Raw genomic sequence first — 24496 nt, forward strand, 5'->3', positions numbered from 1 at the left:
ATGTCCCTTTAAGTTGGTGAGAAAATTCTAAATTGGCATTTGACAAAAAATGCAAATATTTTAAGAATGATTCTGTTTTTTGCTCTCGCATATATTCTATTCCTTGGTAAATCTTCATTGGTGAGTGCTACTAGGGTGACCCAAGATGACCTCAAGTTGTAAATTATACTTGCATGCTTAAAGGGCCATAATACCCAAATGTTTAAACACTTGAAAGTGCTGCAGCATAGCTGTAAAAAGCTGATTAGAAAATATCACCTGAACATCTCTATGTAAAAAAGAAAGATATTTTACCTCAAAAGTTCCTCAGTAGCCACCTCCCATTGTAAAGGATTTCTAAGCAGCATATTATTGTGTCTGTCCCGGGACATCTGAAAGGATGAGCTTCGTGCACTCTCATATTACAGGTGGCCCTCGTTTTACAACGGTTCAATTTACACCGTTTCAGAATAACAACCTTTTTTTCCAATCCTGTGACTGCTATTGAAAAGCATTGAGAAGCAGTGCATTTATTAAAATAGCCAGTAGGTGGATCTGTCAGCTTGTTTTGCAGCAAAGCCAAGCAAGCCGAAATTAATCAGTTTAACCAGACCTGAGCTATCGAGCAGATTTCGAAGGAACAAGATCTTCCTGTCTATAAATCAGTCCAGATTGGAATGCATAGAAAGAACTGTTTGCAGAAAAATCCAAGTGAAATCTGTGTTGTGTGATTATTTTATTAGGTTTATAATGCTGTTTAGCAAATGTTTTTGTTCATTTAACTTAGTTTAATTATATATTCTGTGTTGTGTGATTATTTTATTAGGTTTATAATACAGTTTAACATTTAAAGTCTTCATTTCAAAGCTTTAAAAATAATGTATCAGGTGTTACTTATGACAATTTTGAGAGGGGCCTGGAACCTATCTCCCTCACTTCCCATTGACTTACATTATAAACTGGGGTTCAATTTACGACGGTTTTGATTTACAACCATTCCTTCTGGAACCTAACCCCGGCGTAAACTGAGGGCTACCTGTATTTCACCAATCAGGTAAATGAAGCTTACTATGAAATCTCATGAGAGTTAAGTCAAATCTCATGAGATCACAGTAAGAGTTCATGACCTCAGCACTGCTGATGCTGATTGTATAACTTTTTACACAGAACTTACTCTGCTGAGCTGAGGAGATTGTGAGGTAAAATATCTTCCTTTTTTACATAGAGATGCTCAGGTGATATTTTCCTGTCAGCTTTTTACAGTTATACTGCATCAGTTTCAAGTGATTTAGCATATGAGTATTATGTCCCTTTAAGTAAAAGTGGAGATTTATGCTTCTACGTTTTTATGTTTGATCCCTATATAGTAGGCTAGGCTTTGTTGATGAGTGCTGCTTTAGAAAAATTTTGATGTATGATTTAAAGGGACACTCGTCAAAATCAAACTTTCATGATTTAGATAGAGCATGCAATTTTAAACAACTTTCCAATGAACTTCAATAAACACAATGTGCAGTCTTTTTATATTTAGACTTTTTGAGTCACCAGCTCCTACTGAGCATGTGCAGAAACTCACAGAATATACGCACGTTGCATTTGTGATCTTTTTATAATGTATTTGATGATTATGCAAAATTACTGTATTTACTGGTCCTTTTAATTTCCATTTTTATACTCTAAATCCTGGGGAATGCAGGTATTCTGGACCTAGTAAATTTACCTAAATGGAATATTTATTAGACATAAAATAATTACAGGAAGTCTGTGCAGACAAGTGTTTCCTTATTTTTAAGCATGCAATAAAGTTTTTTATTTTTATTATTTTGTATTTTCTTTTTTCCATCATCAAAAGATTGTCTTTGGTAATGGACAGATAATTTGTAACTTTTTTAATGGCAATTTAAAGGTTAATATTGTGCATTTGTTGTTGCCCAGAAGAGAGGAAACAGTGATTAATGTCCTTGTACTTTACCAAGACATTAGAGGTGAAGCAGGAGCGAGTTGATTGGATGCATTCTATCTGCAGCTGATTAAAATGGCTGCTGCAGCCTGTTCTCCCTTCCGCAGACCTCTCCACTCCTTGATAAAAGGAGCTGACAGGGATGCACGTGACCGTACTCTGAAAGTATTCAGGTATCCTTCATGCATGATCTGCCGTTAGCAGCTTAGATTTCCTTCCCATGCTTTTACACAGTGCACGGCCTGTTTATACACAAGCCGGGATGGGGCCGGAGCTCCATTGTCTCTGAGGATCTGCAGCTTTCATGGTGAGTGGATACAGCAGGGAGCACAAAATGTGCAGCATCACTGCTGTTTTGTCTCAGTTTATAGCAACCTAATAATCCTGCACATTTTCTTTTCTTTTGTGCACGGGCATTTAGGTCAGGTGCGCTTGTTTCCCCTTTCCTCTTGACCTTGTATTAAAGCAGATGGAATATGTAAATACAAAGCATGCGGTTGTGTTAATGTACTCGCTCTCTCCCTCTTGCATTATGTACAGAAAGCTCTGTCATTGAGATCCTATTCAATGTCTTGCTTTTGTTAAGCATTTTTCTAAACCTTGTGTTGGTTTTTTTACTTCAACCTTCCTTTTTTTTGCACACTTTTATGATTCTTAAATTGTTTTGTCCTCAATTTAAATTTGCCAAAATATTATATTATTATTTTTAAATACAGGGAAAGGACAGTATATAAAATAAAACTAGGTGTTAGGGCTGGAGATTACACATTTTCTATAATTAAACACCAGAGAAAGAAATACTAGTAGACAAATATGGCTCTGTATAATTAATAAATATATGGTGTATATATATACACTGCCTTGCTGGGCGTAGGTGCTGACCCATAGTGGACTAGTACATATAACAACGCCTTATCTGATTGACAATTTGTATATTTAGTACAATATAATGTGTGTTACTTTGAGAAGCATTGGCCTGCATTTTAAATCTTTGATTTTCATATGTTTTTCTATTAGCAGCTATGTTGGAAGCTTATGTTAGATCTGTAGGATTTGCTGTATTTGCCTTACGAGAAATAAGACAATATTTTTTTTGTATATAGTCCAAGAGCAGTTGAGACATTCTTCAGATATTATTTTTCATTTATTGTTGAGTGGAAATCTTACTCATCAAACAATAATGTCACATTATGGGAACATGAGTCATAAACTATATCTTTTATAGGCTAATCTCTTTTAATGGGGGGGTTGGTCCTGGGGACTATGAAATAGCTGTATGCAAGTAAACTAAAGATGCTTTTGTTAGTTTTTTTTTAATTGTTCTCGTTTGCAAACCTTAAAGGGACACTGAACCCACATTTTTTCTTTAATGATTCAGATAGAGCATGCAATTTTAAGCAACTTTCTGATTTACTCCTATTATCACATTTTCTTCATTCTCTTGCTATCTTTATTTGAAAAAGAATGCATCTAAGTTTTTTGGTTCAGAACTCTGGATAGCACTTTTTTATTGGTGGATGAATTTATCCACCAATCAGCAAGAACAAGCCAGGTTGTTCACCAAAAATGGGCCGGCATCTAAATGTACATTCTTGCATTTCAAATAAAGATACCAAGAGAATGAAGAAAATTTAATAGGAGTAAATTAGAAAATTGCTTAAAATGTCATGCTCTATCTGAATTGCGAAAAGAAAAAAATTGGGTTCAGTGTCCCTTTAAGCTGAGTCTCCAGAAACAAATCATAATAACCTGGTTGTTCTATAGCGATTTTGTGTAACGTGTGTGCAATTGCCTTAATAATAATATTCTCTGTTAAATATTTCTATTATAAGCAGGAAAGGAACTATTCAAATCTAAAGCATCATATCATTTATTTATGCTGTATAATTGATGGATTTCCAGTGTTTCAGGCTTAGGGTGAAACTGTTTAACAAATTGTCTGCTAATGAGAGCTGCATCATGATCATTTATCTGAACAAAGATATAACTGGCTGAGATCCACAATGTAAGAATTTTACTACCTGTATTTTTTATTTATTTTTTGCTAAATGTTGTAGAAAGTGTATCTGTATATCTGCTGGTAACCTTCACTTAGAAAAGGTAGTGGATACTGGAGTGGCATTTCAGCAGCAGTGATCAGTACAGATACAGTGAAAGATTTAACATTTTTTGTTTAAAAATAAACAAAACAAAATATTGTGCTTATGAAAGCACTTTATTTAAACGTGAAATCCATGGGAATAGAAGCTTACTGTCTGATAAGGAAAGCTCCATAGCGGTATTGGTTGACAGTGACATGCTCCATAAACATTAAAGGGACACTGAACGCAATTTTTTTTCTTTCGTGATTCAGATAGAGCATGAAATTTTAAGCAACTTTCTAATTTACTACTATTATCCAATTGTTTTCATTCTCTTGGTATCTTTATTTGAAATGCAAGAATGTAAGTTTAGATGTCGGCCCATTTTTGGTGGACAACCTGGGTAGTCCTTGCTGATTGGTGGATAAATTCATCCACCAATAAAAAAGTGTTGTCCAGAGTACTGAACCAAAAAAGCTAAGCTTAGATGCCTTTTCAAATAAAGATAGCAAGAGAACAAAGAAAAAATTATAATAGGAGTAAATTAGAAAGTTGCTTAAAATTGCACGCTCTGTCTGAATCACGAAAGAAAACATTTAAACAAAAATCTGTAGTAAAATGCAGTCTCTTTTGTTTTTGATGGAGCAGAAAAATAATTATATTAATGGTCAAAGGTTAAAGAATTCTGGGGGTGTACAACCCTAGAATAATGCTAAACACATTTAAATGAGCTGCTTTATCTATAATTTGCTTTATCCATGATCTGCACTGTTTGACTGTACCAGGTGACTTCGTACGATTTTACTTAGGCACATTCCATGCACAGTGCCAATGAGATCCTTGGTAGGCTCAAATATTTGCCCACTTGCTGCTGTAATAGTATCTTGAAACAATGTGTTGTGGCTGTATAGCTCTAGTATACTTTTGACATTGCCATTAAAGGGACACTCGGGTCAAAATAAAATAAATTTTTATGGTTCAGAAAGCGCATGCAGTTTTAAGACACTTTTAAATTTACTTCCATTATCAATTTATATATATATCAGAGTAAGTGCTTTTGCATGGGTTTTTTATTATGCACTTGTTAATTATGTAATTCTACTGCATTGAGTGGTCCTATAAGCCTTTGTGTCATATATGTAACTGAATAGTCTTGGTGGGCTATATAAAAAATAAAAGTAAAGTCTTTGAGTCAAGATATCATTCATCCAAGGGTTCTAAAAAAAGCTTTCCATGATAGTTATTACTATTAGCTGATTTATTTAATCAGTCGCTGTTAATGGGAGTTGTTCTAGAAGACTGGAAAATTACTAATGTCCCACTTCAGAAAAAGGGAAGTAGGGAAAATCTGATGACTATAGGTCAGTCAGTTTGACCTCAATAGCAAGGAAATGAATGGAAACTCTTTTAGAGGAAAGACTTGTGTCTTACCTTCAGACAAACAACTTAAGACAAAGGACAACATGGTTTTCACTGCTGGAAGATCATGACAGACTAATCAAATTGATTTCTTTGACCATGTAACTTAATTAATATACCAGGGAGGAGCCATAGATATAGCATATCTAGACTTTAGCAAAGTATTTTATATTGTCCCACACAACAAACTTATTCACAAAATGTATTGCCTTGGAGCAGATGCTAAGATTAAAGGGACAGTCAAGTCCAAAAAAAACTTTCATGATTTAAATAGGGAATGTAATTTTAAACAACTTTCCAATTTACTTTTATCACCAATTTTGCTTTGTTCTTTTCGTATACTTAGTTGAAAGCTAATTCTAGGAGGTTCATATGCTATTTTCTTAGACCTTGAAGACTGCCTCTAATCTGAATGCATTTTGACCACTGTCGGGCATTAGTTCGTGTTTAATTTAGATAAAATTGAGCTCATGCACGTGAATTTACCCTGGAGCCAGCACTGATAAATTGCATGTCTGTCAAAAGAACTGAAATAAGGGGGCAGTTTGCAGAGGCTTAGATGCAAGGTAATCCCAAGGTACAAGTGGCTTAGATACAAGGTAAAAAGTGTATTTCTAGAACAGTGTTGGTTATGCAAAACTGGGGAATGGGTAATAAAGGGATTATCTTTCTTTTTAAACAAAAAAAAATTCTGGTGTTGACTGTCCCTTTAATTGGAGGGAATGGTGGCTTTAAGGACCACTAAATATAGTAAAATATCATCATCAATAAATGCATAATACAGACTATGCAAAAACAGTTTGAATTTCAAATGAGTATTCGATTTTTCCTTCCTAATACATCATGTGACATCACAAAATACATATACGCATATCCTGTGAATCTTGCACATGCTCAGTTGGAGCTGCTGCCTCAAAGTGTACATACAGTATAAAGATATTGTGTACCTGTTAGATAATGGATGGGAATTGGAAAGTGGTTTACAATTGTGTGCTCTATCTGAATCATGAAAGTTTAATTTTGACTTGACTGTCCCTTTGAGGATAGAAGGCAGAGGGTTTCAATTAATGGAGTACATTTAAATGAGGTATCAGTTACTAGTGGTGTTGCCAAAGGCTCCGTTCTTGGGCCTGTTCTGTTTATAGCGTTGCGGAATCTGTTGGCTTTCTACAAATAACTGATTATAATAATAACAACATGCTCATTAGTAATATTGGAAGTGGGTTCCAGGGTAAGGTGTGCTTCTTTGCTGAAGATACAAAAATTGTTCCAGGAGGGTTGGATCAAATGAGTAGTGATATAAAAAAAAAAAAAACTGGAGGACTTGGATCTAAAATGTAATATTACCAATAGCAAAATTATACATAAAGGGTCCAAAAACCTGAAGACCAATTATAGTCTCAATGGTACATTTCTGTAACTGAAGAGGAACATTTTTGGTTTCATGTCCCTTTTAAGAAAGAGGGTAGCAGATTCAGGGAAAATGCGTTTTTCTTTTTACGGAACATATGGTGGATTCATGGAAAAGACTTCCAGTAGAGGTGGTAAACGCAAACTGTCAAATAATAAAAATGCCTGGGACATGCAGAAGGCTATCCTAAGAAACCAGTAACCTTTAATATGGGTAGACTTGATGGGCCTTTTTGGTTCTTATCTACTGTACAATTCTGTTTCTATGTTTATGTCCTTTGTAGTTTATAAGTACTCAAAATGTAAGTGTTATTACACAAAATATATGTGACCTTTTTATATTTGTTTATAGGAATATGAAGAAAGAATAGGAAGATCTTCAAAGTCTCCCTCTCCAAAGCAGAATGTGAGGAAAAGCCTAGTTTTTGAGCCTCTGTCCACAACAGCACTCATTTTGGAAGACAGACCAGCGTAAGTTATATGGCACCTGCAGTGCATGGAAATATTGGCAAGAGAATAAGCAAGGGCCAGTGCTACAACAGAGTCAGACTAAGTGACTGGCTTGCAGGGGGGTTATACAAATTTGGTGCATGTTTTTTTTTTAAGTGTATATTTGTTTTACTTCTCCCTAACATGGGTTTCATGGTAGGGGCAATATGTGGTGGCATAATGACTAGAATTGGAGGGGACTAGAGGCATAGAGTGCAGGTCTGCCAGAACAGCTTTATGAAATATCTTACTGCACAGCCCCCGGCTCTATCAGCAAAATTTTAGCACCCTTCAGCAGTAGGACTCCACCCACAGCCACATATTTTAGTATTGAGGCTGATAAGCAATCGTAGGAGTATATATATTAATTCTATTAGTGTATTTCTGTCTATATTTATAATTGTTCAGTGCCACATGTCTGTCTACTCTACATGCATACCTATACATAATATTGTATTTAGATAGCCATAATCATTATTTAGCACAGCATGTTTTGATACTTGTCATAATTATACAGTGTGTTCATTTCAGTATATAAATGTTCAGCATCAAGTCAGTGTATAGGCACTCCTCATTATATAGGGCGGCCTGTTGTGTGTTTTAGTGTATGAACGCTCAGCATCATTATACTGTGCTGCATATATATATTATCAGTGTATAGGTACTCTCAATATAGCAGCCTTGCATTATGATATAGCGCAGATTGATGTGTTAGTGTATAAAATTATCATTACTATACAATGACACTTGTCCAAAATAAGTGTAACTTGTACTGTTCCCTGACCAACACCTGCCAGTACTCCACTGTGAGTTAATGTGATCTATTGTGGGGCTTAAAAAATGTATACTTTATATTTGCAGATAACGAGAACTTGATGATCAGGCTTGCTAGTGTGAGTCTTTAACCATAAATTGCCACATCCTTCCCCATTTCTAAGGACACTCTTTTGCCGCATCCTTACCCAGTTTCTGATGCACCTCTTTTGCTGCATCCTTACCCAGTTTCTGATGCACCTCTTTTGCCGCATCCTTACCCAGTTTCTGATGCACCTCTTTTGTCACATCCTTACCCAGTTTCTGATGCCCCTCCTTTGCCGCATCCTTACCCAGTTTGTGATGTCCCATCTTTGCTGCAGCCTTACCCAGTTAGTAAAGCCCCTCCTTTTCCGCAGCCTTACCTAGTTTCTGATTGGTGTATTAACAGGCAGGCTGTCAAGAACGCACTCTTGTTTCTGTGGGGTAGACGTTGTGACATCTGTTTCGGCTGTACCACCAAGCTGAACTTTTTTGGGGGGGAAATAAAAAAAATTGCTTCAACAAAAGGGGGTGGCGGCTATATAATAAATATAATATAGTCTATTATTTCTTCTACAAGATACGACGAGTCCACGGATTTCATCCTTGCTTGTGGGATATTATCCTCCTGCTATCAGGAAGTGGCAAAGAGCACCACAGCAGAGCTGTATATATATATATATATAGCTCCTCCCTTCCCTCCACCCCCAGTCATTCTCTTTGCATGTGTTTGTACTAGGAAGAGGTAAAGTGAGATGTTAGTTTTAGTTTCTTCAATCAATAAGTTTTTTATTTTAAATGGTACCGGTGAGTACTATTTTCCTCAGGGGATATAGAAGAAGATTTCTGCCCTGAGGTTAATGATCTTAGCAGATGTAACTAAGATCCACGTTGGTTCCCACAGAGCTTCTGACGGTAGTACAAGAGAGATCTTCAGTGTGGAGAACGGTTTCATGCTACAAGCAGCATTGAGGTATGTTCTGTCCTTTATTTCTGAGGAGACTTGGTGTATCAGAATTGGCTGACATGTTTTCCCTGCAAGGGAAGGGGTAAGCAGTAGACCTGTTGAAACAGAGGTTATTACTATAAAACCTGTATGTTTTATTTATTAACATGGTACTGGGCTTTATGCAGCAAAGGGCTTATTGCAGCATATATCAGAGACACTGGGAGAGGCAGCTTAACGGTTTGGTTTTTATTTAATAACAAACATTTCTATAGCTGTTTTTATGAGGTTTGTGTTTGGGGACCACATGGCTTTTAGCTAAACCGCTTCCCATGCGGTTGTACAGGCTGAGGTGAACGTCATCCATGATGGGCGGGGCCTATTTTCGCGCACTCAGACGTGCAGTTACTTTGGCTGTGAAGGCAGCAAGCATTAGCTCCGGATGGGTCTACACTGATATCCTGTTAACCGGATAGTTAGCGAGTCCTTTTGCAGTTCCCTGGGGGCAGGTAGGCGCCACAGCGTTTTTTGAAATCAAATAATTTTTTGCTATAAAGAACGTTTAGAGGTTAATTTTGCCCTTTTGCCTTAGGGTGCAATAATTTTTGGCACTATCGTATATGTGTAACTAATTAGATAGCGTTATTTAACGTTTTTAGGCAGTTTGGAAAAATTGTGCGCTTTTTTTATTTCTTAAACGCGCAGTATATGTTTTTCTAAAAATTGTTTAATTCAATAAATAAAGTGTTTAACGACTACTGTGGTTATTACTAGTCTGTTCAACATGTCTGACATTGAGGAAACTCATTGCTCTATGTGTTTGGAAGCCATTGTGGAACCCTCTCTTACATTGTGTACCTCTTGTACTGAAAGGGCCTTACATTGTAAAAAGCATATTTTAGGTAAAGAAAGTGTGCCTAAGGATGATTCTCAGTCTGAAGAGAATCAGGATATGCCATCCAATTCTCCCCAAGTGTCACAACCTTTAACGCTCGCCCACACAAGCGACGCCAAGTACCTCTAGTGCGTCTAATTCTTTTACTCTGCAGGAGATGGCTGCAGTTATGTCAGCTACCCTTACAGAGGTATTTTCTAAATTACCAGTGTTACAGGGTAAACGCAGTAGGTCAGGTATTAATGTGAATACTGAATCCTCTGATGCTTTATTGGCTATTTCCAATGTACCCTCACAGTGCTCTGAGTTGGGGGGGTCAGGGAATTGCTGTCTGAGGGAGAACTTTCAGACTCAGGAAATGTGTTACCTCAGACAGATTCGGGCGTGATGTCCTTTAAATTTAAGCTTGAACACCTCCACATGTTACTTCGGGAGGTTTTAGCGACTCTGGATGATTGTGATACTATTGTGATACCACCAGAGAAATTGTGTAAGATGGACAAATATCTAGAGGTGCCTACTTACACTGATGTTTTTCCAGTACCTAAAAGAATTTCGGAAATTGTTAAAAAGCAATGGGATAGACCAGGTATACCGTTCTCTCCCCCTCCTAATTTTAAGAAAATGTTTGCCATATCGGACACCATTCGGGATTCTTGGCAAACGGTCCCTAAGGTGGAGGGAGCTATTGCTACCTTGGCTAAACGTACAACTATACCTATTGAGGACAGTTGTGCTTTCAAAGACCCTATGGATAAAAAGTTAGAGGTTCTTCTAAAGAAATTATTTATTAATCAGGGTTTTCTTTTACAACCTACGGCTTGCATTGTTCCAGTTACTACTGCAGCAGCTTTTTGGTATGATGCTCTAGAAGAGTCTCTGAAGGTTGAGACTCCATTAGATGACATTTTGGATATAATTAAGGCTCTCAAGCTAGCTAATTCTTTTATTACTGATTCCGCTTTTCAAATTGCTAAATTAGCGGCGAAAAATGCAGGATTTGCCATTTTAGCGCGTAGGGCATTATGGCTCAAATCTTGGTCTGCTGATGTGTCATCAAAATCTAAGCTTTTAGCTATTCCTTTTAAGGGTAAGACCCTATTCGGGCCTGAATTGAAGGAAATCATTTCTGACATTACTGGAGGTAAAGGCCATGCTCTACCTCAGGATAAGTCTGTTAAGATGAGGGGTAAACAAAATAATTTTCATTCTTTTCAAAACTTTAAAGGAGGACCCTCTGCTTCCTCTTCCTCCACAAAGCAGGAAGGGAACTTTGCTCAATCCAAGTCAGTCTGGAGACCCAACCAGGCTTGGAATAAAGGTAAACAATCCAAGAAGCCCGCTGCTGCTACAAAGACAGCATGAAGGCGCAGCCCCTGATCCGGGACCGGATCTAGTGGGGGGCGGACTTTCTTTCTTTGCTCAGGCTTGGGCAAGAAATGCTGAGGACCCTTGGGCACTGGAAATCATGACCCACGGGTATCAACTGGAATTCAAGAATTTTCTCCCAAGAGGGAGATTTCATCTTTCACAATTATCTGTAGACCAGATAAAGAGAGGCGTTCTTATGCTGTGTAAAAGACCTCTCTGCCATGGGAGTAATTTGTCCCGTTCCAAAACTGGAACAGGGGCAGGGGTTTTACTCAAATCTTTTCGTAGTTCCCAAAAAAAGAGGGAACTTTCAGACCCATTTTAGATCTCAAGTGTCTAAACAAGTTTCTCAGAGTTCCATCATTCAAGATGGAGACTATACGAACAATCTTACCAATGATCCAGGAGGGTCAATATATGAATACCGTGGACTTGAAGGATGCATACCTTCATATCCCTATTCACAAGGATCATCATCAGTTCCTAAGGTTTGCCTTCCTGGACAAACATTATCAGTTCGTGGCTCTTCCCTTCGGGTTGGCCACAGCACCCAGAATCTTCACAAAGGTTGTAGGGTCTCTTCTAGCAGTTCTCAGACCGCGGGGCATAGCAGTGGCGCCTTATCTGGACGATATTCTGATTCAGGCGTCAACTTATCATTTGACAAAATCTCACACAGACATAGTATTGTCTTTCCTGAGAACTCACGGTTGGAAGGTGAACATAGAAAAGAGTTCACTAGTTCCACGGACAAGAGTTCCCTTCTTGGGGACTCTGATAGACTCGGTAGATATAAAAATATTTCTGACGGAGGTCAGAAAAACAAAGATTCTAAATACTTGCGGAGCACTTCAGTCCATTCCTCGGCCATCAGTGGCTCAGTGTATGGAGGTAATTGGATTAATGGTAGCGGCAATGGACATCATTCCGTTTGCCCGCTTTCATCTCAAGCCACTGCAGCTGTGCATGCTCAGACAGTGGAATGGGGACTATGCGAATTTATCTCCTCCGATAAATCTGGATCAAGCGACCAGAGACTCTCTTCTTTGGTGGTTGTCGCCGGATCATCTGTCCCAGGGGACATGTTTCCGCAGACCCTCGTGGGTGATAGTGACAACGGACGCCAGTCTTCTGGGCTAAGGTGCAGTCTGGAATTCCCTGAAGGCTCAGGGTGTTTGGAGTCTCTACTTCCAATCAATATTCTGGAACTGAGAGCAATATTCAATGCGCTTCAGGCATGGCCTCAGTTGGCTTCGGCCAAATTCATCAGATTCCAGTCGGACAACATCACAACTGTGGCATATATCAATCATCAGGGGGGAACAAGGAGTTCCTTAGCGATGATAGAAGTATCCAAGATAATCCGATGGTCAGGGGCCCATTCTTGTTATCTGTCGGCAATCTACATCCCAGGAGTAGAAAACTGGGAAGCGGATTTTCTAAGTCGTCAGACTTTTCATCTGGGGGAGTGGGAACATCCGGAGGTGTTTGCTTCATTAATTCGCCAATGGGGCAGACCGGAACTGGATCTGATGGCATCTCGTCAGAATGCCAAGCTTCCACGTTACGGATCCAGGTCGAGGGATCCCCAGGCCGAACTGATAGATGCCTTGGTCGTTCAGCCTAGCTTATGTGTTTCCATCGTTTCCTCTCCTTCCACGCGTGATTGCTCGAATCAAACAGGAGAGAGCTTCAGTAATCCTGATAGCACCTGCGTGGCCACGCAGGACTTGGTATGCGGATCTAGTGGACATGTTCTCTCTGCCACCGTGGAAACTTCCTTTGAGACAGGACCTTCTCATTCAAGGTCCTTTCCAACATCCAAATCTAATTTCTCTGCAGCTGACTGCTTGGAGATTGAACGCTTGATTTTATATAAGCGAGGATTCTTTGATTCGGTCATCAATACTTTGATACAGGCTCGAAAGCCTGTCACTAGAAAAATATCATAAGATATGGCGTAAATATCTTTATTGGTGTGAGTCCAAGGGTTACTTGTGGAGTAAAGTTAGGATTCCCAGAATTCTGTCCTTTCTCCAAGAAGGATTGGAGAGAGGGTTATCAGCAAGTTCTTTAAAGGGACAAATTTCTGCTTTGTCAATTTTGCTTCACAAACGTTTGGCAGATGTTCAGTCTTTTTGTCAGGCTCTATCTAGAATTAACAAGATAATTACAAAAACTATACAGATATGTTAGATGTTGACAACACAATGTACAGAATGACTAGAATAGAGCACAATACTCCCCTCTTAGGTTCCACAGCCTTCTAACAGTCTCTCCCAACAAGACACTGAGTAGAATATGGATTAAGTGTATAGAGGCGCTGGTCTTGAATCTCGTATATATTATGGTGCACACTGAAGAAAGAAACTTGACTTGTGATTTGCAGGAGTTAACAACAAAATAATGTGCAGTATACTCACTCCGAAAATTTCAGCTTCTTCATAAGGATCTATGTCCTGATTTTCCCATAATGTGCTTTAGTATCTGTAGACAATGGAAATTACACTAGAATAGAGCATAAATTTTCTCATACAAGCGTTGTTCCAGATACTTTACGAGCGTTGTTCCAGATACTTTATGTGTGAAAATCTGTTTCCAGGTTTGTCCGGGCAGTTCTGTATCACATGTCCCGGATTGGCCAATCTCTTTGTGAGCGATGTTTTCGCCATATTCCCATAATAGCCGATACTCTGAATTTTCTCTAAGGGGTATGTAATGGAAAGTGCAGGTCACTTTGGGTCATATATATTTCAAATACAGAAACGATTGCAGTGAAATCACTTCTTGGGACAAAAAATGTCTTGCCTTAGGATAAATTACCTAACATTTTAAAATTAAATTAAAATAAATTAATAACTAAAACTAACAAATAATTGTAATTCTAACTGTATTAGATATTATATCTAAAAAATAAATCATAATAAAAATAAACTGTGATAAAATAAACTAATTATAATATTGTATGAGAAAATTTATGCTCTATTCTGTAATTTCCATTGTCTACAGATACTAAAGCACATTATGGGAAAATCAGGACATAGATCCTTATGAAGAAGCTGAACTCTGAAATTTTCGGAGTGAGTATACTGCACATTATTTTGTTGTTAACTCCTGCAAATCACAAGTCAAGTTTCTTTCTTCAGTGTGCACCATAAAATATACGAGATTCAAGACCAGCACCTCTATACACTTAATCTATCTAGAATTAAGCCTGTATTTAGGCCATTTACTCCTCCCTGGAGTTTGAATTTAGTTCTTCAAGGGGTTCCGTTTGAACCCATGCATTCCGTAGATATTAAATTATCTTGGAAGTTCTGTTTCTCTTGTTAAGTGTAGTCAGTCCACGGGTCATCCATTACTTATGGGATTATATCTCTTCCCCAACAGGAAGTTGCAAGAGGATCACCCAAGCAGAGCTGCTATATAGCTCCTCCCCTCACGTGTCATATCCAGTCATTCTCTTGCAACCTAACTAAAGATAGGTCGTTGTGAGAGGTCTGTGGTGTTTTTAACTTAGTTTATTTCTTCAATCAAAAGTTTGTTATTTTAAATGGCACCGGAGTGTGCTGTTTGTTTCTCAGGCAGCATTAGAAGAAGAATCTGCCTGCGTTTTCTATGATCTTAGCAGACGTAACTAAGATCCACTGGCTGTTCTTGCACATTCTGAGGAGTGAGGTAACTTCAGAAAAGGGGAATAGCATGCAGGGCCCCCCTGCAAACGAGGTATGTGCAGTAAATTATTTTTCTAAGCAATGGAATTGACTGAGAAAATACTGCTGATACCAATGTAATGTAAGTTCAGCCTTAAATGCAGTGGTAGCGACTGGTATTAGGCTGATGAGTGTGTGTACACTGAAGTATTTTTCTAGGGAATGGAATTTGACTCAGAAAATACTGTTAATACTGAAGTAATGTATGAGCCTTAACTGCAGTAACAGCGACTGGTAGCAGGCTTATTAATAACACTTCATAACTTTTAAAATGTATGTTCAAAACGTTTACTGGCATGTTAATCGTTTTTTGTGAGGTACTTGGTGATAAAACTTATTGGGGCATGATTTTTACCACATGGCTAACTTTCTCCAACATAGGTGTGTCCGGTCCACGGCGTCATCCTTACTTGTGGGATATTCTCTTCCCCAACAGGAAATGGCAAAGAGCCCAGCAAAGCTGGTCACATGATCCCTCCTAGGCTCCGCCTACCCCAGTCATTCTCTTTGCCGTTGTACAGGCAACATCTCCACGGAGATGGCTTAGAGTTTTTTAGTGTTTTACAAGTTTGATACTTTTGCTTCTTCTGAGGCTATTTTTGGGAGAAAGGTTTTGCAAGCCGTGGTGCCTTCCATTTAGGTGACCTGATTTGCTCCCTCCCTTCATCCGTGTCCTAAAGCTTTGGTATTGGTTCCCACAAGTAAGGATGACGCCGTGGACCGGACACACCTATGTTGGAGAAAACAGAATTTATGTTTACCTGATAAATTACTTTCTCCAACGGTGTGTCCGGTCCACGGCCCGCCCTGGTTTTTTAATCAGGTCTGATAATTTATTTTCTTTAACTACAGTCACCACGGTATCATATGGTTTCTCCTATGCAAATATTCCTCCTTAACGTCGGTCGAATGACTGGGGTAGGCGGAGCCTAGGAGGGATCATGTGACCAGCTTTGCTGGGCTCTTTGCCATTTCCTGTTGGGGAAGAGAATATCCCACAAGTAAGGATGACGCCGTGGACCGGACACACCGTTGGAGAAAGTAATTTATCAGGTAAACATAAATTCTGTTTTTGTTTCTGCATAGAAACAGTTAACTGAGCTTCCCCACTGTTGTAATGTGAGTGGGAGGGGCCTATTTTAGCGCTTTTTTGCGCAGTAAAAATTCAGTCACAATTTTCCTACTTCATCCTCCATGATCCAGGACGTCTCTAGAGAGCTCAGGGGTCTTCAAAATTCATTTTGAGGGAGGTAATCAGTCACCGCAGACTTGTGACAGTGTGCTTGACTGTGATAAAAACGATAATTATTAAATTGTTATCCGTTTTTGGGTATTAAGGGGTTAATCATCCATTTGCTGGTGGGTGCAATCCTTTGCTAACTTAATACATTTACTGTGAAATTTTGGTTGCTATAACTAATTTGGTTCATTGTTATTTCAACTGTGACAGCTTTTTGTGCTTCTTAAAGGCACAGTAGCGTTTTTTATATTGCTTGTAAATTTATTTGTAAAGTATTTTCCAAGCTTGCTAGTCTCATTGCTAGTCTGTTTAAACATGTCTGACACAGATGAATCTGTTTGTTCACTATGTATGAAGGCTAATGTGGAGCCCCATAGAAATTTGTGTACTAAATGCATTGATATAACTTTAAATAAAAGTCAGTCTTTACATGTAAAGAAATTATCACCAGACAACGAGGGGGAAGTTAAGCCGACTAACTCTCCTCACGTGTCAGTACCCTCGCCTCCCACTCAGGAGGTGCGTGATTTGGTGGCGCCAAGTACATCAGGGAGGCCCTTACAAATCACTTTGCAAGACATGACTACTGTTATGACAGAGGTATTATATAAATTGCCAGAATTAAGAGGCAAGCGTGATAGCTCTGGGTTAAGGACAGAGCGCGCTGATAATGTGAGAGCCATGTCCGATACTGCGTCACAATTTGCAGAACATGAAGACGGAGAGCTTCATTCTATGGGTGACGGATCTGATCCAGGGAGACTGGATTCAGAGATTTCTAATTTTAAATTTAAGCTTGAGAACCTCCGCATATTGCTAGGGGAGGTATTAGCGGCTCTGAATGATTGTAACACGGTTGCAATTCCAGAAAAATTATGTAGGTTGGATAGATACTATGCGGTACCGTTGTGTACTGACGTGTTTCCTATACCTAAAAGGCTTACAGAGATTATTAGCAAGGAGTGGGATAGACCCGGTGTGCCTTTTTCCCCTCCTCCCATATTTAGGAAAATGTTTCCTATAGACGCCACCACACGAGACTTATGGCAGACGGTCCCTAAGGTGGAGGGAGCAGTTTCTACTTTAGCTAAGCGTACCACTATCCCGGTGGAGGATAGTTGTGCCTTTTCAGATCCAATGGATAAAAAATTAGAAGGTTACCTTAAGAAAATGTTTGTTCAACAAGGTTTTATCTTACAGCCCCTTGCATGCATTGCGCCTGTCACTGCTGCGGCGGCATTCTGGTTTGAGTCTCTGGAAGAGGCCATTCGCACAGCTCCATTGGATGAAATTATGAACAAGCTTAAAGCACTTAAGCTAGCTAACGCATTTGTTTCTGATGCCGTCGTACATTTAACCAAACTTACGGCTAAGAACTCCGGATTCGCCATCCAAGCGCGCAGGGCGCTATGGCTTAAATCCTGGTCAGCTGACTTGACTTCTAAATCTAAATTGCTTAATATTCCTTTCAAAGGGCAGACTTTATTCGGGCCCGGCTTGAAAGAAATTATCGCTGACATTACGGGAGGTAAGGGCCATGCTCTGCCTCAGGACAGGGCCAAATCAAAGGCCAAACAGTCTAATTTTCGTGCCTTTCGTAACCTCAAGGCAGGAGCAGCATCAACTTCCTCCGCTCCAAAACAGGAAGGAGCTGTTGCTCGTTACAGACAGGGCTGGAAAACTAACCAGTCCTGGAACAAGGGCAAGCAGGCCAGAAAACCTGCTGCTGCCCCTAAGACAGCATGAAGAGAGGGCCCCCTATCCGGAAACGGATCTAGTGGGGGGCAGACTTTCTCTCTTCGCCCAGGCTTGGGCAAGAGATGTCCTGGATCCCTGGGCATTGGAGATCATATCTTCAAAGCTTCTCCTCCACAAGGGAGATTTTATCTTTCAAGGTTATCAGCAAACCAAATAAAGAAAGAGGCGTTTCTACGCTGTGTACAAGACCTCTTACTAATGGGGGTGATCCACCCAGTCCCGCAGACGGAACACGGGCAAGGATTCTATTCAAATCTGTTTGTGGTTCCCAAGAAAGAGGGAACCTTCAGACCAATCTTGGACTTAAAAATCCTAAACAAATTCCTAAGAGTTCCATCATTCAAAATGGAAACTATTCGAACCATCCTACCCATGATCCAAGAGGGTCAGTACATGACCACAGTGGACTTAAAGGATGCCTACCTTCACATACCGATTCACAAGGATCATTATCGGTACCTAAGATTTGCCTTCCTAGACAGGCATTACCAGTTTGTAGCTCTTCCCTTCGGGTTAGCTACGGCTCGAAGAATCTTTACAAAGGTTCTGGGCTCACTTCTGGCGGTACTAAGACCGCGAGGCATAGCGGTGGCTCCGTACCTAGACGACATTCTAATACAAGCCTCAAGTTTTCAAACTGCCAAGTCTCATACAGAGATAGTTCTGGCATTTCTGAGGTCGCATGGGTGGAAGGTGAACGTGGAAAAGAGTTCTCTATTACCACTCACAAGGGTTCCCTTCCTAGGGACTCTTATAGATTCTGTAGAGATGAAAATTTACCTGACGGAGACCAGGTTATCAAAACTTCTAAATGCTTGCCGTGCCCTTCATTTCATTCCACACCCGTCAGTAGCTCAGTGCATGGAAGTAATCGGCTTAATGGTAGCAGCAATGGACATAGTACCATTTGCGCGCCTGCATCTCAGACCGCTGCAATTGTGCATGCTAAGTCAGTGGAATGGGGATTACTCGGATTTGTCCCCTCTACTAAATATGGATCAAGAGACCAGAGATTCTCTTCTATGGTGGCTTTCTCGGCCCCACCTGTCCAAGGGGATGACCTTTCGCAGGCCAGATTGGACGATTGTAACAACAGACGCCAGCCTTCTAGGTTGGGGCGCAGTCTGGAATTCCCTGAAGGCTCAGGGATCGTGGACTCAGGAGGAGAAACTCCTCCCAATAAATATTCTGGAGTTAAGAGCAATATTCAATGCTCTTCTAGCTTGGCCTCAGCAACTCTGAGGTTCATCAGATTTCAGTCGGACAACATCACGACTGTGGCTTACATCAACCATCAAGGGGGAACCAGGAGTTCCCTAGCGATGTTGGAAGTCTCAAAGATAATTCGCTGGGCAGAGTCTCACTCTTGCCACCTGTCAGCGATCTACATCCCAGGCGTGGAGAACTGGGAGGCGGATTTTCTAAGTCGCCAGACTTTTCATCCGGGGGAGTGGGAACTTCATCCGGAGGTCTTCGCCCAACTGATTCATCGTTGGGGCAAACCAGATCTGGATCTCATGGCGTCTCGCCAGAACGCCAAGCTTCCTTGTTACGGATCCAGGTGCAGGGACCCGGGAGCGGTGCTGATAGATGCTCTGACAGCCCCTTGGGTCTTCAACATGGCTTATGTGTTTCCACCATTTCCGATGCTTCCTCGACTGATTGCCAAGATCAAACAGGAGAGAGCATCGGTGATTCTGATAGCGCCTGCGTGGCCATGCAGGACCTGGTATGCAGACCTAGTGGACATGTCGTCCTGTCCGCCATGGTCTCTGCCTCTGAGGCAGGACCTTCTAATTCAGGGTCCTTTCAACCATCCAAATCTAATTTCTCTGAGGCTGACTGCATGGAGATTGAACGCTTGATTCTATCAAAGCGTGGCTTCTCGGAGTCGGTTATTGATACCTTAATACAGGCTAGGAAACCTGTTACCAGAAGAATTTACCATAAGATATGGCGTAAATATTTATTTTGGTGCGAATCCAAGAGTTACTCATGGAGTAAGGTTAGGATTCCTAGGATATTGTCTTTTCTACAAGAGGGTTTAGAAAAGGGCTTATCCGCTAGTTCGTTAAAGGGACAGATTTCTGCTCTGTCTATTCTTCTACACAAGCGTCTGGCAGAAGTTCCAGACGTTCAGGCTTTTTGTCAGGCTTTGGCTAGGATTAAGCCTGTGTTTAAGACTGTTGCTCCGCCATGGAGCTTAAACTTAGTTCTTAACGTTCTGCAAGGCGTTCCTTTTGAACCCCTTCATTCCATTGATATCAAGCTGTTATCTTGGAAAGTTCTGTTTTTGATGGCTATTTCCTCAGCTCGAAGAGTCTCTGAGCTATCTGCCTTACATTGTGATTCTCCTTATCTGATTTTTCATTCAGACAAGGTAGTTCTGCGTACTAAACCTGGGTTCTTACCTAAGGTAGTTTCTAACAGGAATATCAATCAAGAGATTGTTGTTCCATCATTGTGTCCTAACCCTTCTTCAAAGAAGGAACGACTTTTGCATAATTTGGACGTAGTCCGTGCCCTGAAGTTCTATTTGCAGGCAACTAAAGATTTTCGTCAAACTTCTTCCCTGTTTGTCGTTTACTCTGGACAGAGGAGAGGTCAAAAGGCTTTGGCCACCTCTCTCTCCTTTTGCCTTCGTAGCATAATACGTTTAGCCTATGAGACTGCTGGACAGCAGCCTCCTGAAAGAATTACAGCTCATTCTACTAGAGCTGTGGCTTCCACCTGGGCCTTTAAAAATGAGGCCTCTGTTGAAAAGATTTGCAAGGCTGCAACTTGGTCTTCACTTCACACTTTTTCAAAATTTTACAAATTTGACACTTTTGCTTCTTCGGAGGCTATTTTTGGGAGAAAGGTACTTCAGGCAGTGGTTCCCTCCGTTTAAAGTTCCTGCCTTGTCCCTCCCTTCATCCGTGTACTTTAGCTTTGGTATTGGTATCCCATAAGTAATGGATGACCCGTGGACTGACTACACTTAACAAGAGAAAACATAATTTATGCTTACCTGATAAATTTATTTCTCTTGTAGTGTAGTCAGTCCACGGCCCGCCCTGTCTTTTAAGGCAGATCTAAATTTTAATTAAACTCCAGTCACCACTGCACCCTATGGTTTCTCCTTTCTCGTTTTGTTTCGGTCGAATGACTGGATATGACACGTGAGGGGAGGAGCTATATAGCAGCTCTGCTTGGGTGATCCTCTTGCAACTTCCTGTTGGGGAAGAGATATAATCCCATAAGTAATGGATGACCCGTGGACTGACTACACTACAAGAGAAATAAATTTATCAGGTAAGCATAAATTATGTTTTTTAGTTGCTATTTCTTCTGCTCGAAGAGTTTCTGAGCTTTCAGCGTTACAATGTGATTCGCCTTATCTTATATTTCATTCTGATAAGGTGGTTTTACGTACTAAACCTGGATTTCTTCCTAAGGTTGATTCAAATAAGAATATTAATCAGGAAATTGTTGTTCCTTCCTTGTGTCCTAATCCTCCTTCTATGAAGGAGCGTCTGTTACATAACCTGAACCTGGTCCATGCCTTGACGTTTTACTTACAGGCGACTAAGGATTTCCGTCAATCATCTTCATTATTAATTGTTTATTCTGGAAAGCGTAGGGGTCAGAAAGCTACGACTACCTCTCTTTCTTTTTGGCTGAGGAGTATCATCCGCCTGGCATATGAGACTGCTGGACAGCAGCCTCCTGAAAGAATTATGGCTCATTCTACTAGGGCTGTGGCTTCCACATGGGCCTTTAAAAGCGTTGCTTCTGTTGAACAGATTTGTAAGGCTGCGACTTGGTCGTCCCTTCACACTTTTTCCAAATTTGCCAAATTTGATACTTTTGCTTCTTCTGAGGCTGTTTTTGGGAGAAAAGTTCTTCAAGCAGTGGTGCCTTCCGTTTAGGTCTCTGTCTTGTCCCTCCCTTTCATCCGTGTCCTGTAGCTTTGGTATTGTATCCCACAAGTAAGGATGAAATCCGTGGACTCGTCGTATCTTGTAGAAGAAAAGGAAATTTATGCTTACCTGATAAATTGATTTCTTCTACGATATGATGAGTCCACGGCCCTCCCTGTCATTTTAAGACAGATTAAATTTTTTATTTACATCTTCAGTCACCTCTGCACCTTTAAGCTTTTCCTTTCTCTTCCTAAAACCTTTAGTCGAATGACTGGGGGTGGAGGGAAGGGAGGAGCTATATATACAGCTCTGCTGTGGTGCTCTTTGCCACTTCCTGTTAGCAGGAGGATAATATCCCACAAGTAAGGATGAAATCCGTGGACTTGTCGTATCGTAGAAGAAATCAATTTATAAGGAAAGCATAAATTTCCTTTTTGCAGCTTCAGTTTTTAATGTATACTTTTCACCTTGTTGCTTGGTGGTGCATGACTTTTCCAGGTTTCTGAGACCACTTAGGTTGCGCCAGAACCTTACAACCGTGCACATTTGGGACAGTATACAGAAAGCCTCATACCCTAGTTCAGTGATTTTTAACCTTTTTTTTGCCGTGGCACACTTTTTTACATTAAAAAATCCTGTGGCACACCACCATCCCAATTTTAAAAAAATCACACATTGTAGCCTAATACAGCACATATATATACACATACACACAAACACACACATACTGTATGTATTGTGCTGTTATGCCATGCCTCCTACAAACTACCCCTGCACTGGGAGTAAAAAACAAGCAAAGTTTAAAAAATATGTCACACTGTTGTCAGTCTGCCGTGGCACACCTGAGGATCTCTCACGGCACACTAGTGTGCCACGGCACACTGGTTGAAAAACACTGCCCTAGTTTAGTCTATTAATGTGTTTAAGATGCTAGCACGTCCATGTTAAATTGTAGCTGGATCTGGATGATTTCTCTTGCCAGGTCATTTGAAAGTATATCATAACAGTTACATATTAAAAGGACATTTTGTTTGTACAGATAGTAAAGTCCAACATATCGTTTTTTGTATGTTGCCAGATTTAGTTTGTTCTTTTTATTCTATCCTTTTGTGTATGCCAGATCTCTATTCAGCAAAGTGGAATAGTTCATTGAATATCACAGCAATCTCTTAATTTGTTTTAAGTGTTTCTGATAGTCAAAGGGTTAAGTTTCTTCTGTGCGTAAAAAGGACTTGGCATGTCAGAGGTTAAGTGGCATTTATTCAGCCTTATTTAATTTAGGAATTAAATTGAAAAATAATCAATTTAAATTAAAACAAGTGTATCTATCATCATTACCTACACAGTTCACCTGCTCATCTATAAATCACAGAAGCACTGGGCTCGTATTTTATTGTTGATTTTAAAATTTAAATCCATCCCAAAACCTTATAAAACCCATTGAAAACTCTCTTATCTAACATTTCAAATGCATTACAGGCAGTTAGATCAGCAGTGGTGCCGACTGCCTAGGTAATCTGAATTCATGCTTTTCCACATAACCGTTAGTATAAATTCATGACGTGCAATTCATAATTTCATATATTTTTATGTTTTAAGCCTCCAAACACTCAATCATAAACAAACATTAAGATGATTGTATTTCATTTGTGTGTTAATCATGTTTTGACCTTGATTTCTAATTTCTTTCATTTAATTAGCAAGAGTCCATGAGCTAGTGACGTATGGGATATACATTCCTACCAGGAGGGGCAAAGTTTCCCAAACCTCAAAATGCCTATAAATACACCCCTCACCACACCCACAAATCACTTTTACAAACTTTGCCTCCTATGGAGGTGGTGAAGTAAGTTTGTGCTAGATTCTACGTTGATATGCGCTCCGCAGCAGGTTGGAGCCCGGTTTTCCTCTCAGCGTGCAGTGAATGTCAGAGGGATGTGAGGAGAGTATTGCCTATTTGAATTCAATGATCTCCTTCTATGGGGTCTATTTCATAGGTTCTCTGTTATCGGTCGTAGAGATTCATCTCTTACCTCCCTTTTCAGATCGACGATATACTCTTATATATACCATTACCTCTACTGATTCTCGTTTCAGTACTGGTTTGGCTTTCTACTACATGTAGATGAGTGTCCTGGGGTAAGTAAGTCTTATTTTCTGTGACACTCTAAGCTATGGTTGGGCACTTTTATATAAAGTTATAAATATATGTATTCAAACATTTATTTGCCTTGACTCAGGATGTTCAACGTTCCTTATTTCAGACAGTCAGTTTCATATTTGGGATAATGCATATGAATAAATAAAAAAATTTCTTACCTTAAAATTTGACTTTTTTTCCTGTGGGCTGTTAGGCTTGCGGGGGCTGAAAATGCTTCATTTTATTGCGTCATTCTTGGCGCGGACTTTTTTGGCGCAAAATTTTTTTCTGTTTCCGGCGTCATACGTGTCGCCGGAAGTTGCGTCATTTTTTACGTTTTTTTGCGCCAAAAGTGTCGGCGTTCCGGATGTGGCGTCATTTTTGGCGCCAAAAGC

The 24496-nt window shown here is 39.9% G+C and overlaps 1 protein-coding gene across 1 annotated transcript in view; it reads left to right on the forward strand.

Annotated features, from left to right (window-relative positions):
- The first annotated feature begins 2150 nt into the window (after nt 1-2150).
- Nucleotides 2151-24496, forward strand: part of LOC128650311 (TBC1 domain family member 14) — a 135576-nt gene continuing 113230 nt past the window's right edge. The window contains exons 1-2 of the mRNA XM_053704160.1: nt 2151-2246; nt 7202-7320. Coding sequence (XP_053560135.1) covers nt 2244-2246; nt 7202-7320 — 122 coding nt within the window. The 5' untranslated portion in view covers nt 2151-2243. The remainder of the gene's footprint in view (nt 2247-7201; nt 7321-24496) is intronic.

The sequence above is a fragment of the Bombina bombina genome, chromosome 2, assembly GCF_027579735.1.
Source record: "Bombina bombina isolate aBomBom1 chromosome 2, aBomBom1.pri, whole genome shotgun sequence".
Taxonomy (NCBI): Eukaryota; Metazoa; Chordata; class Amphibia; order Anura; family Bombinatoridae; genus Bombina; species Bombina bombina.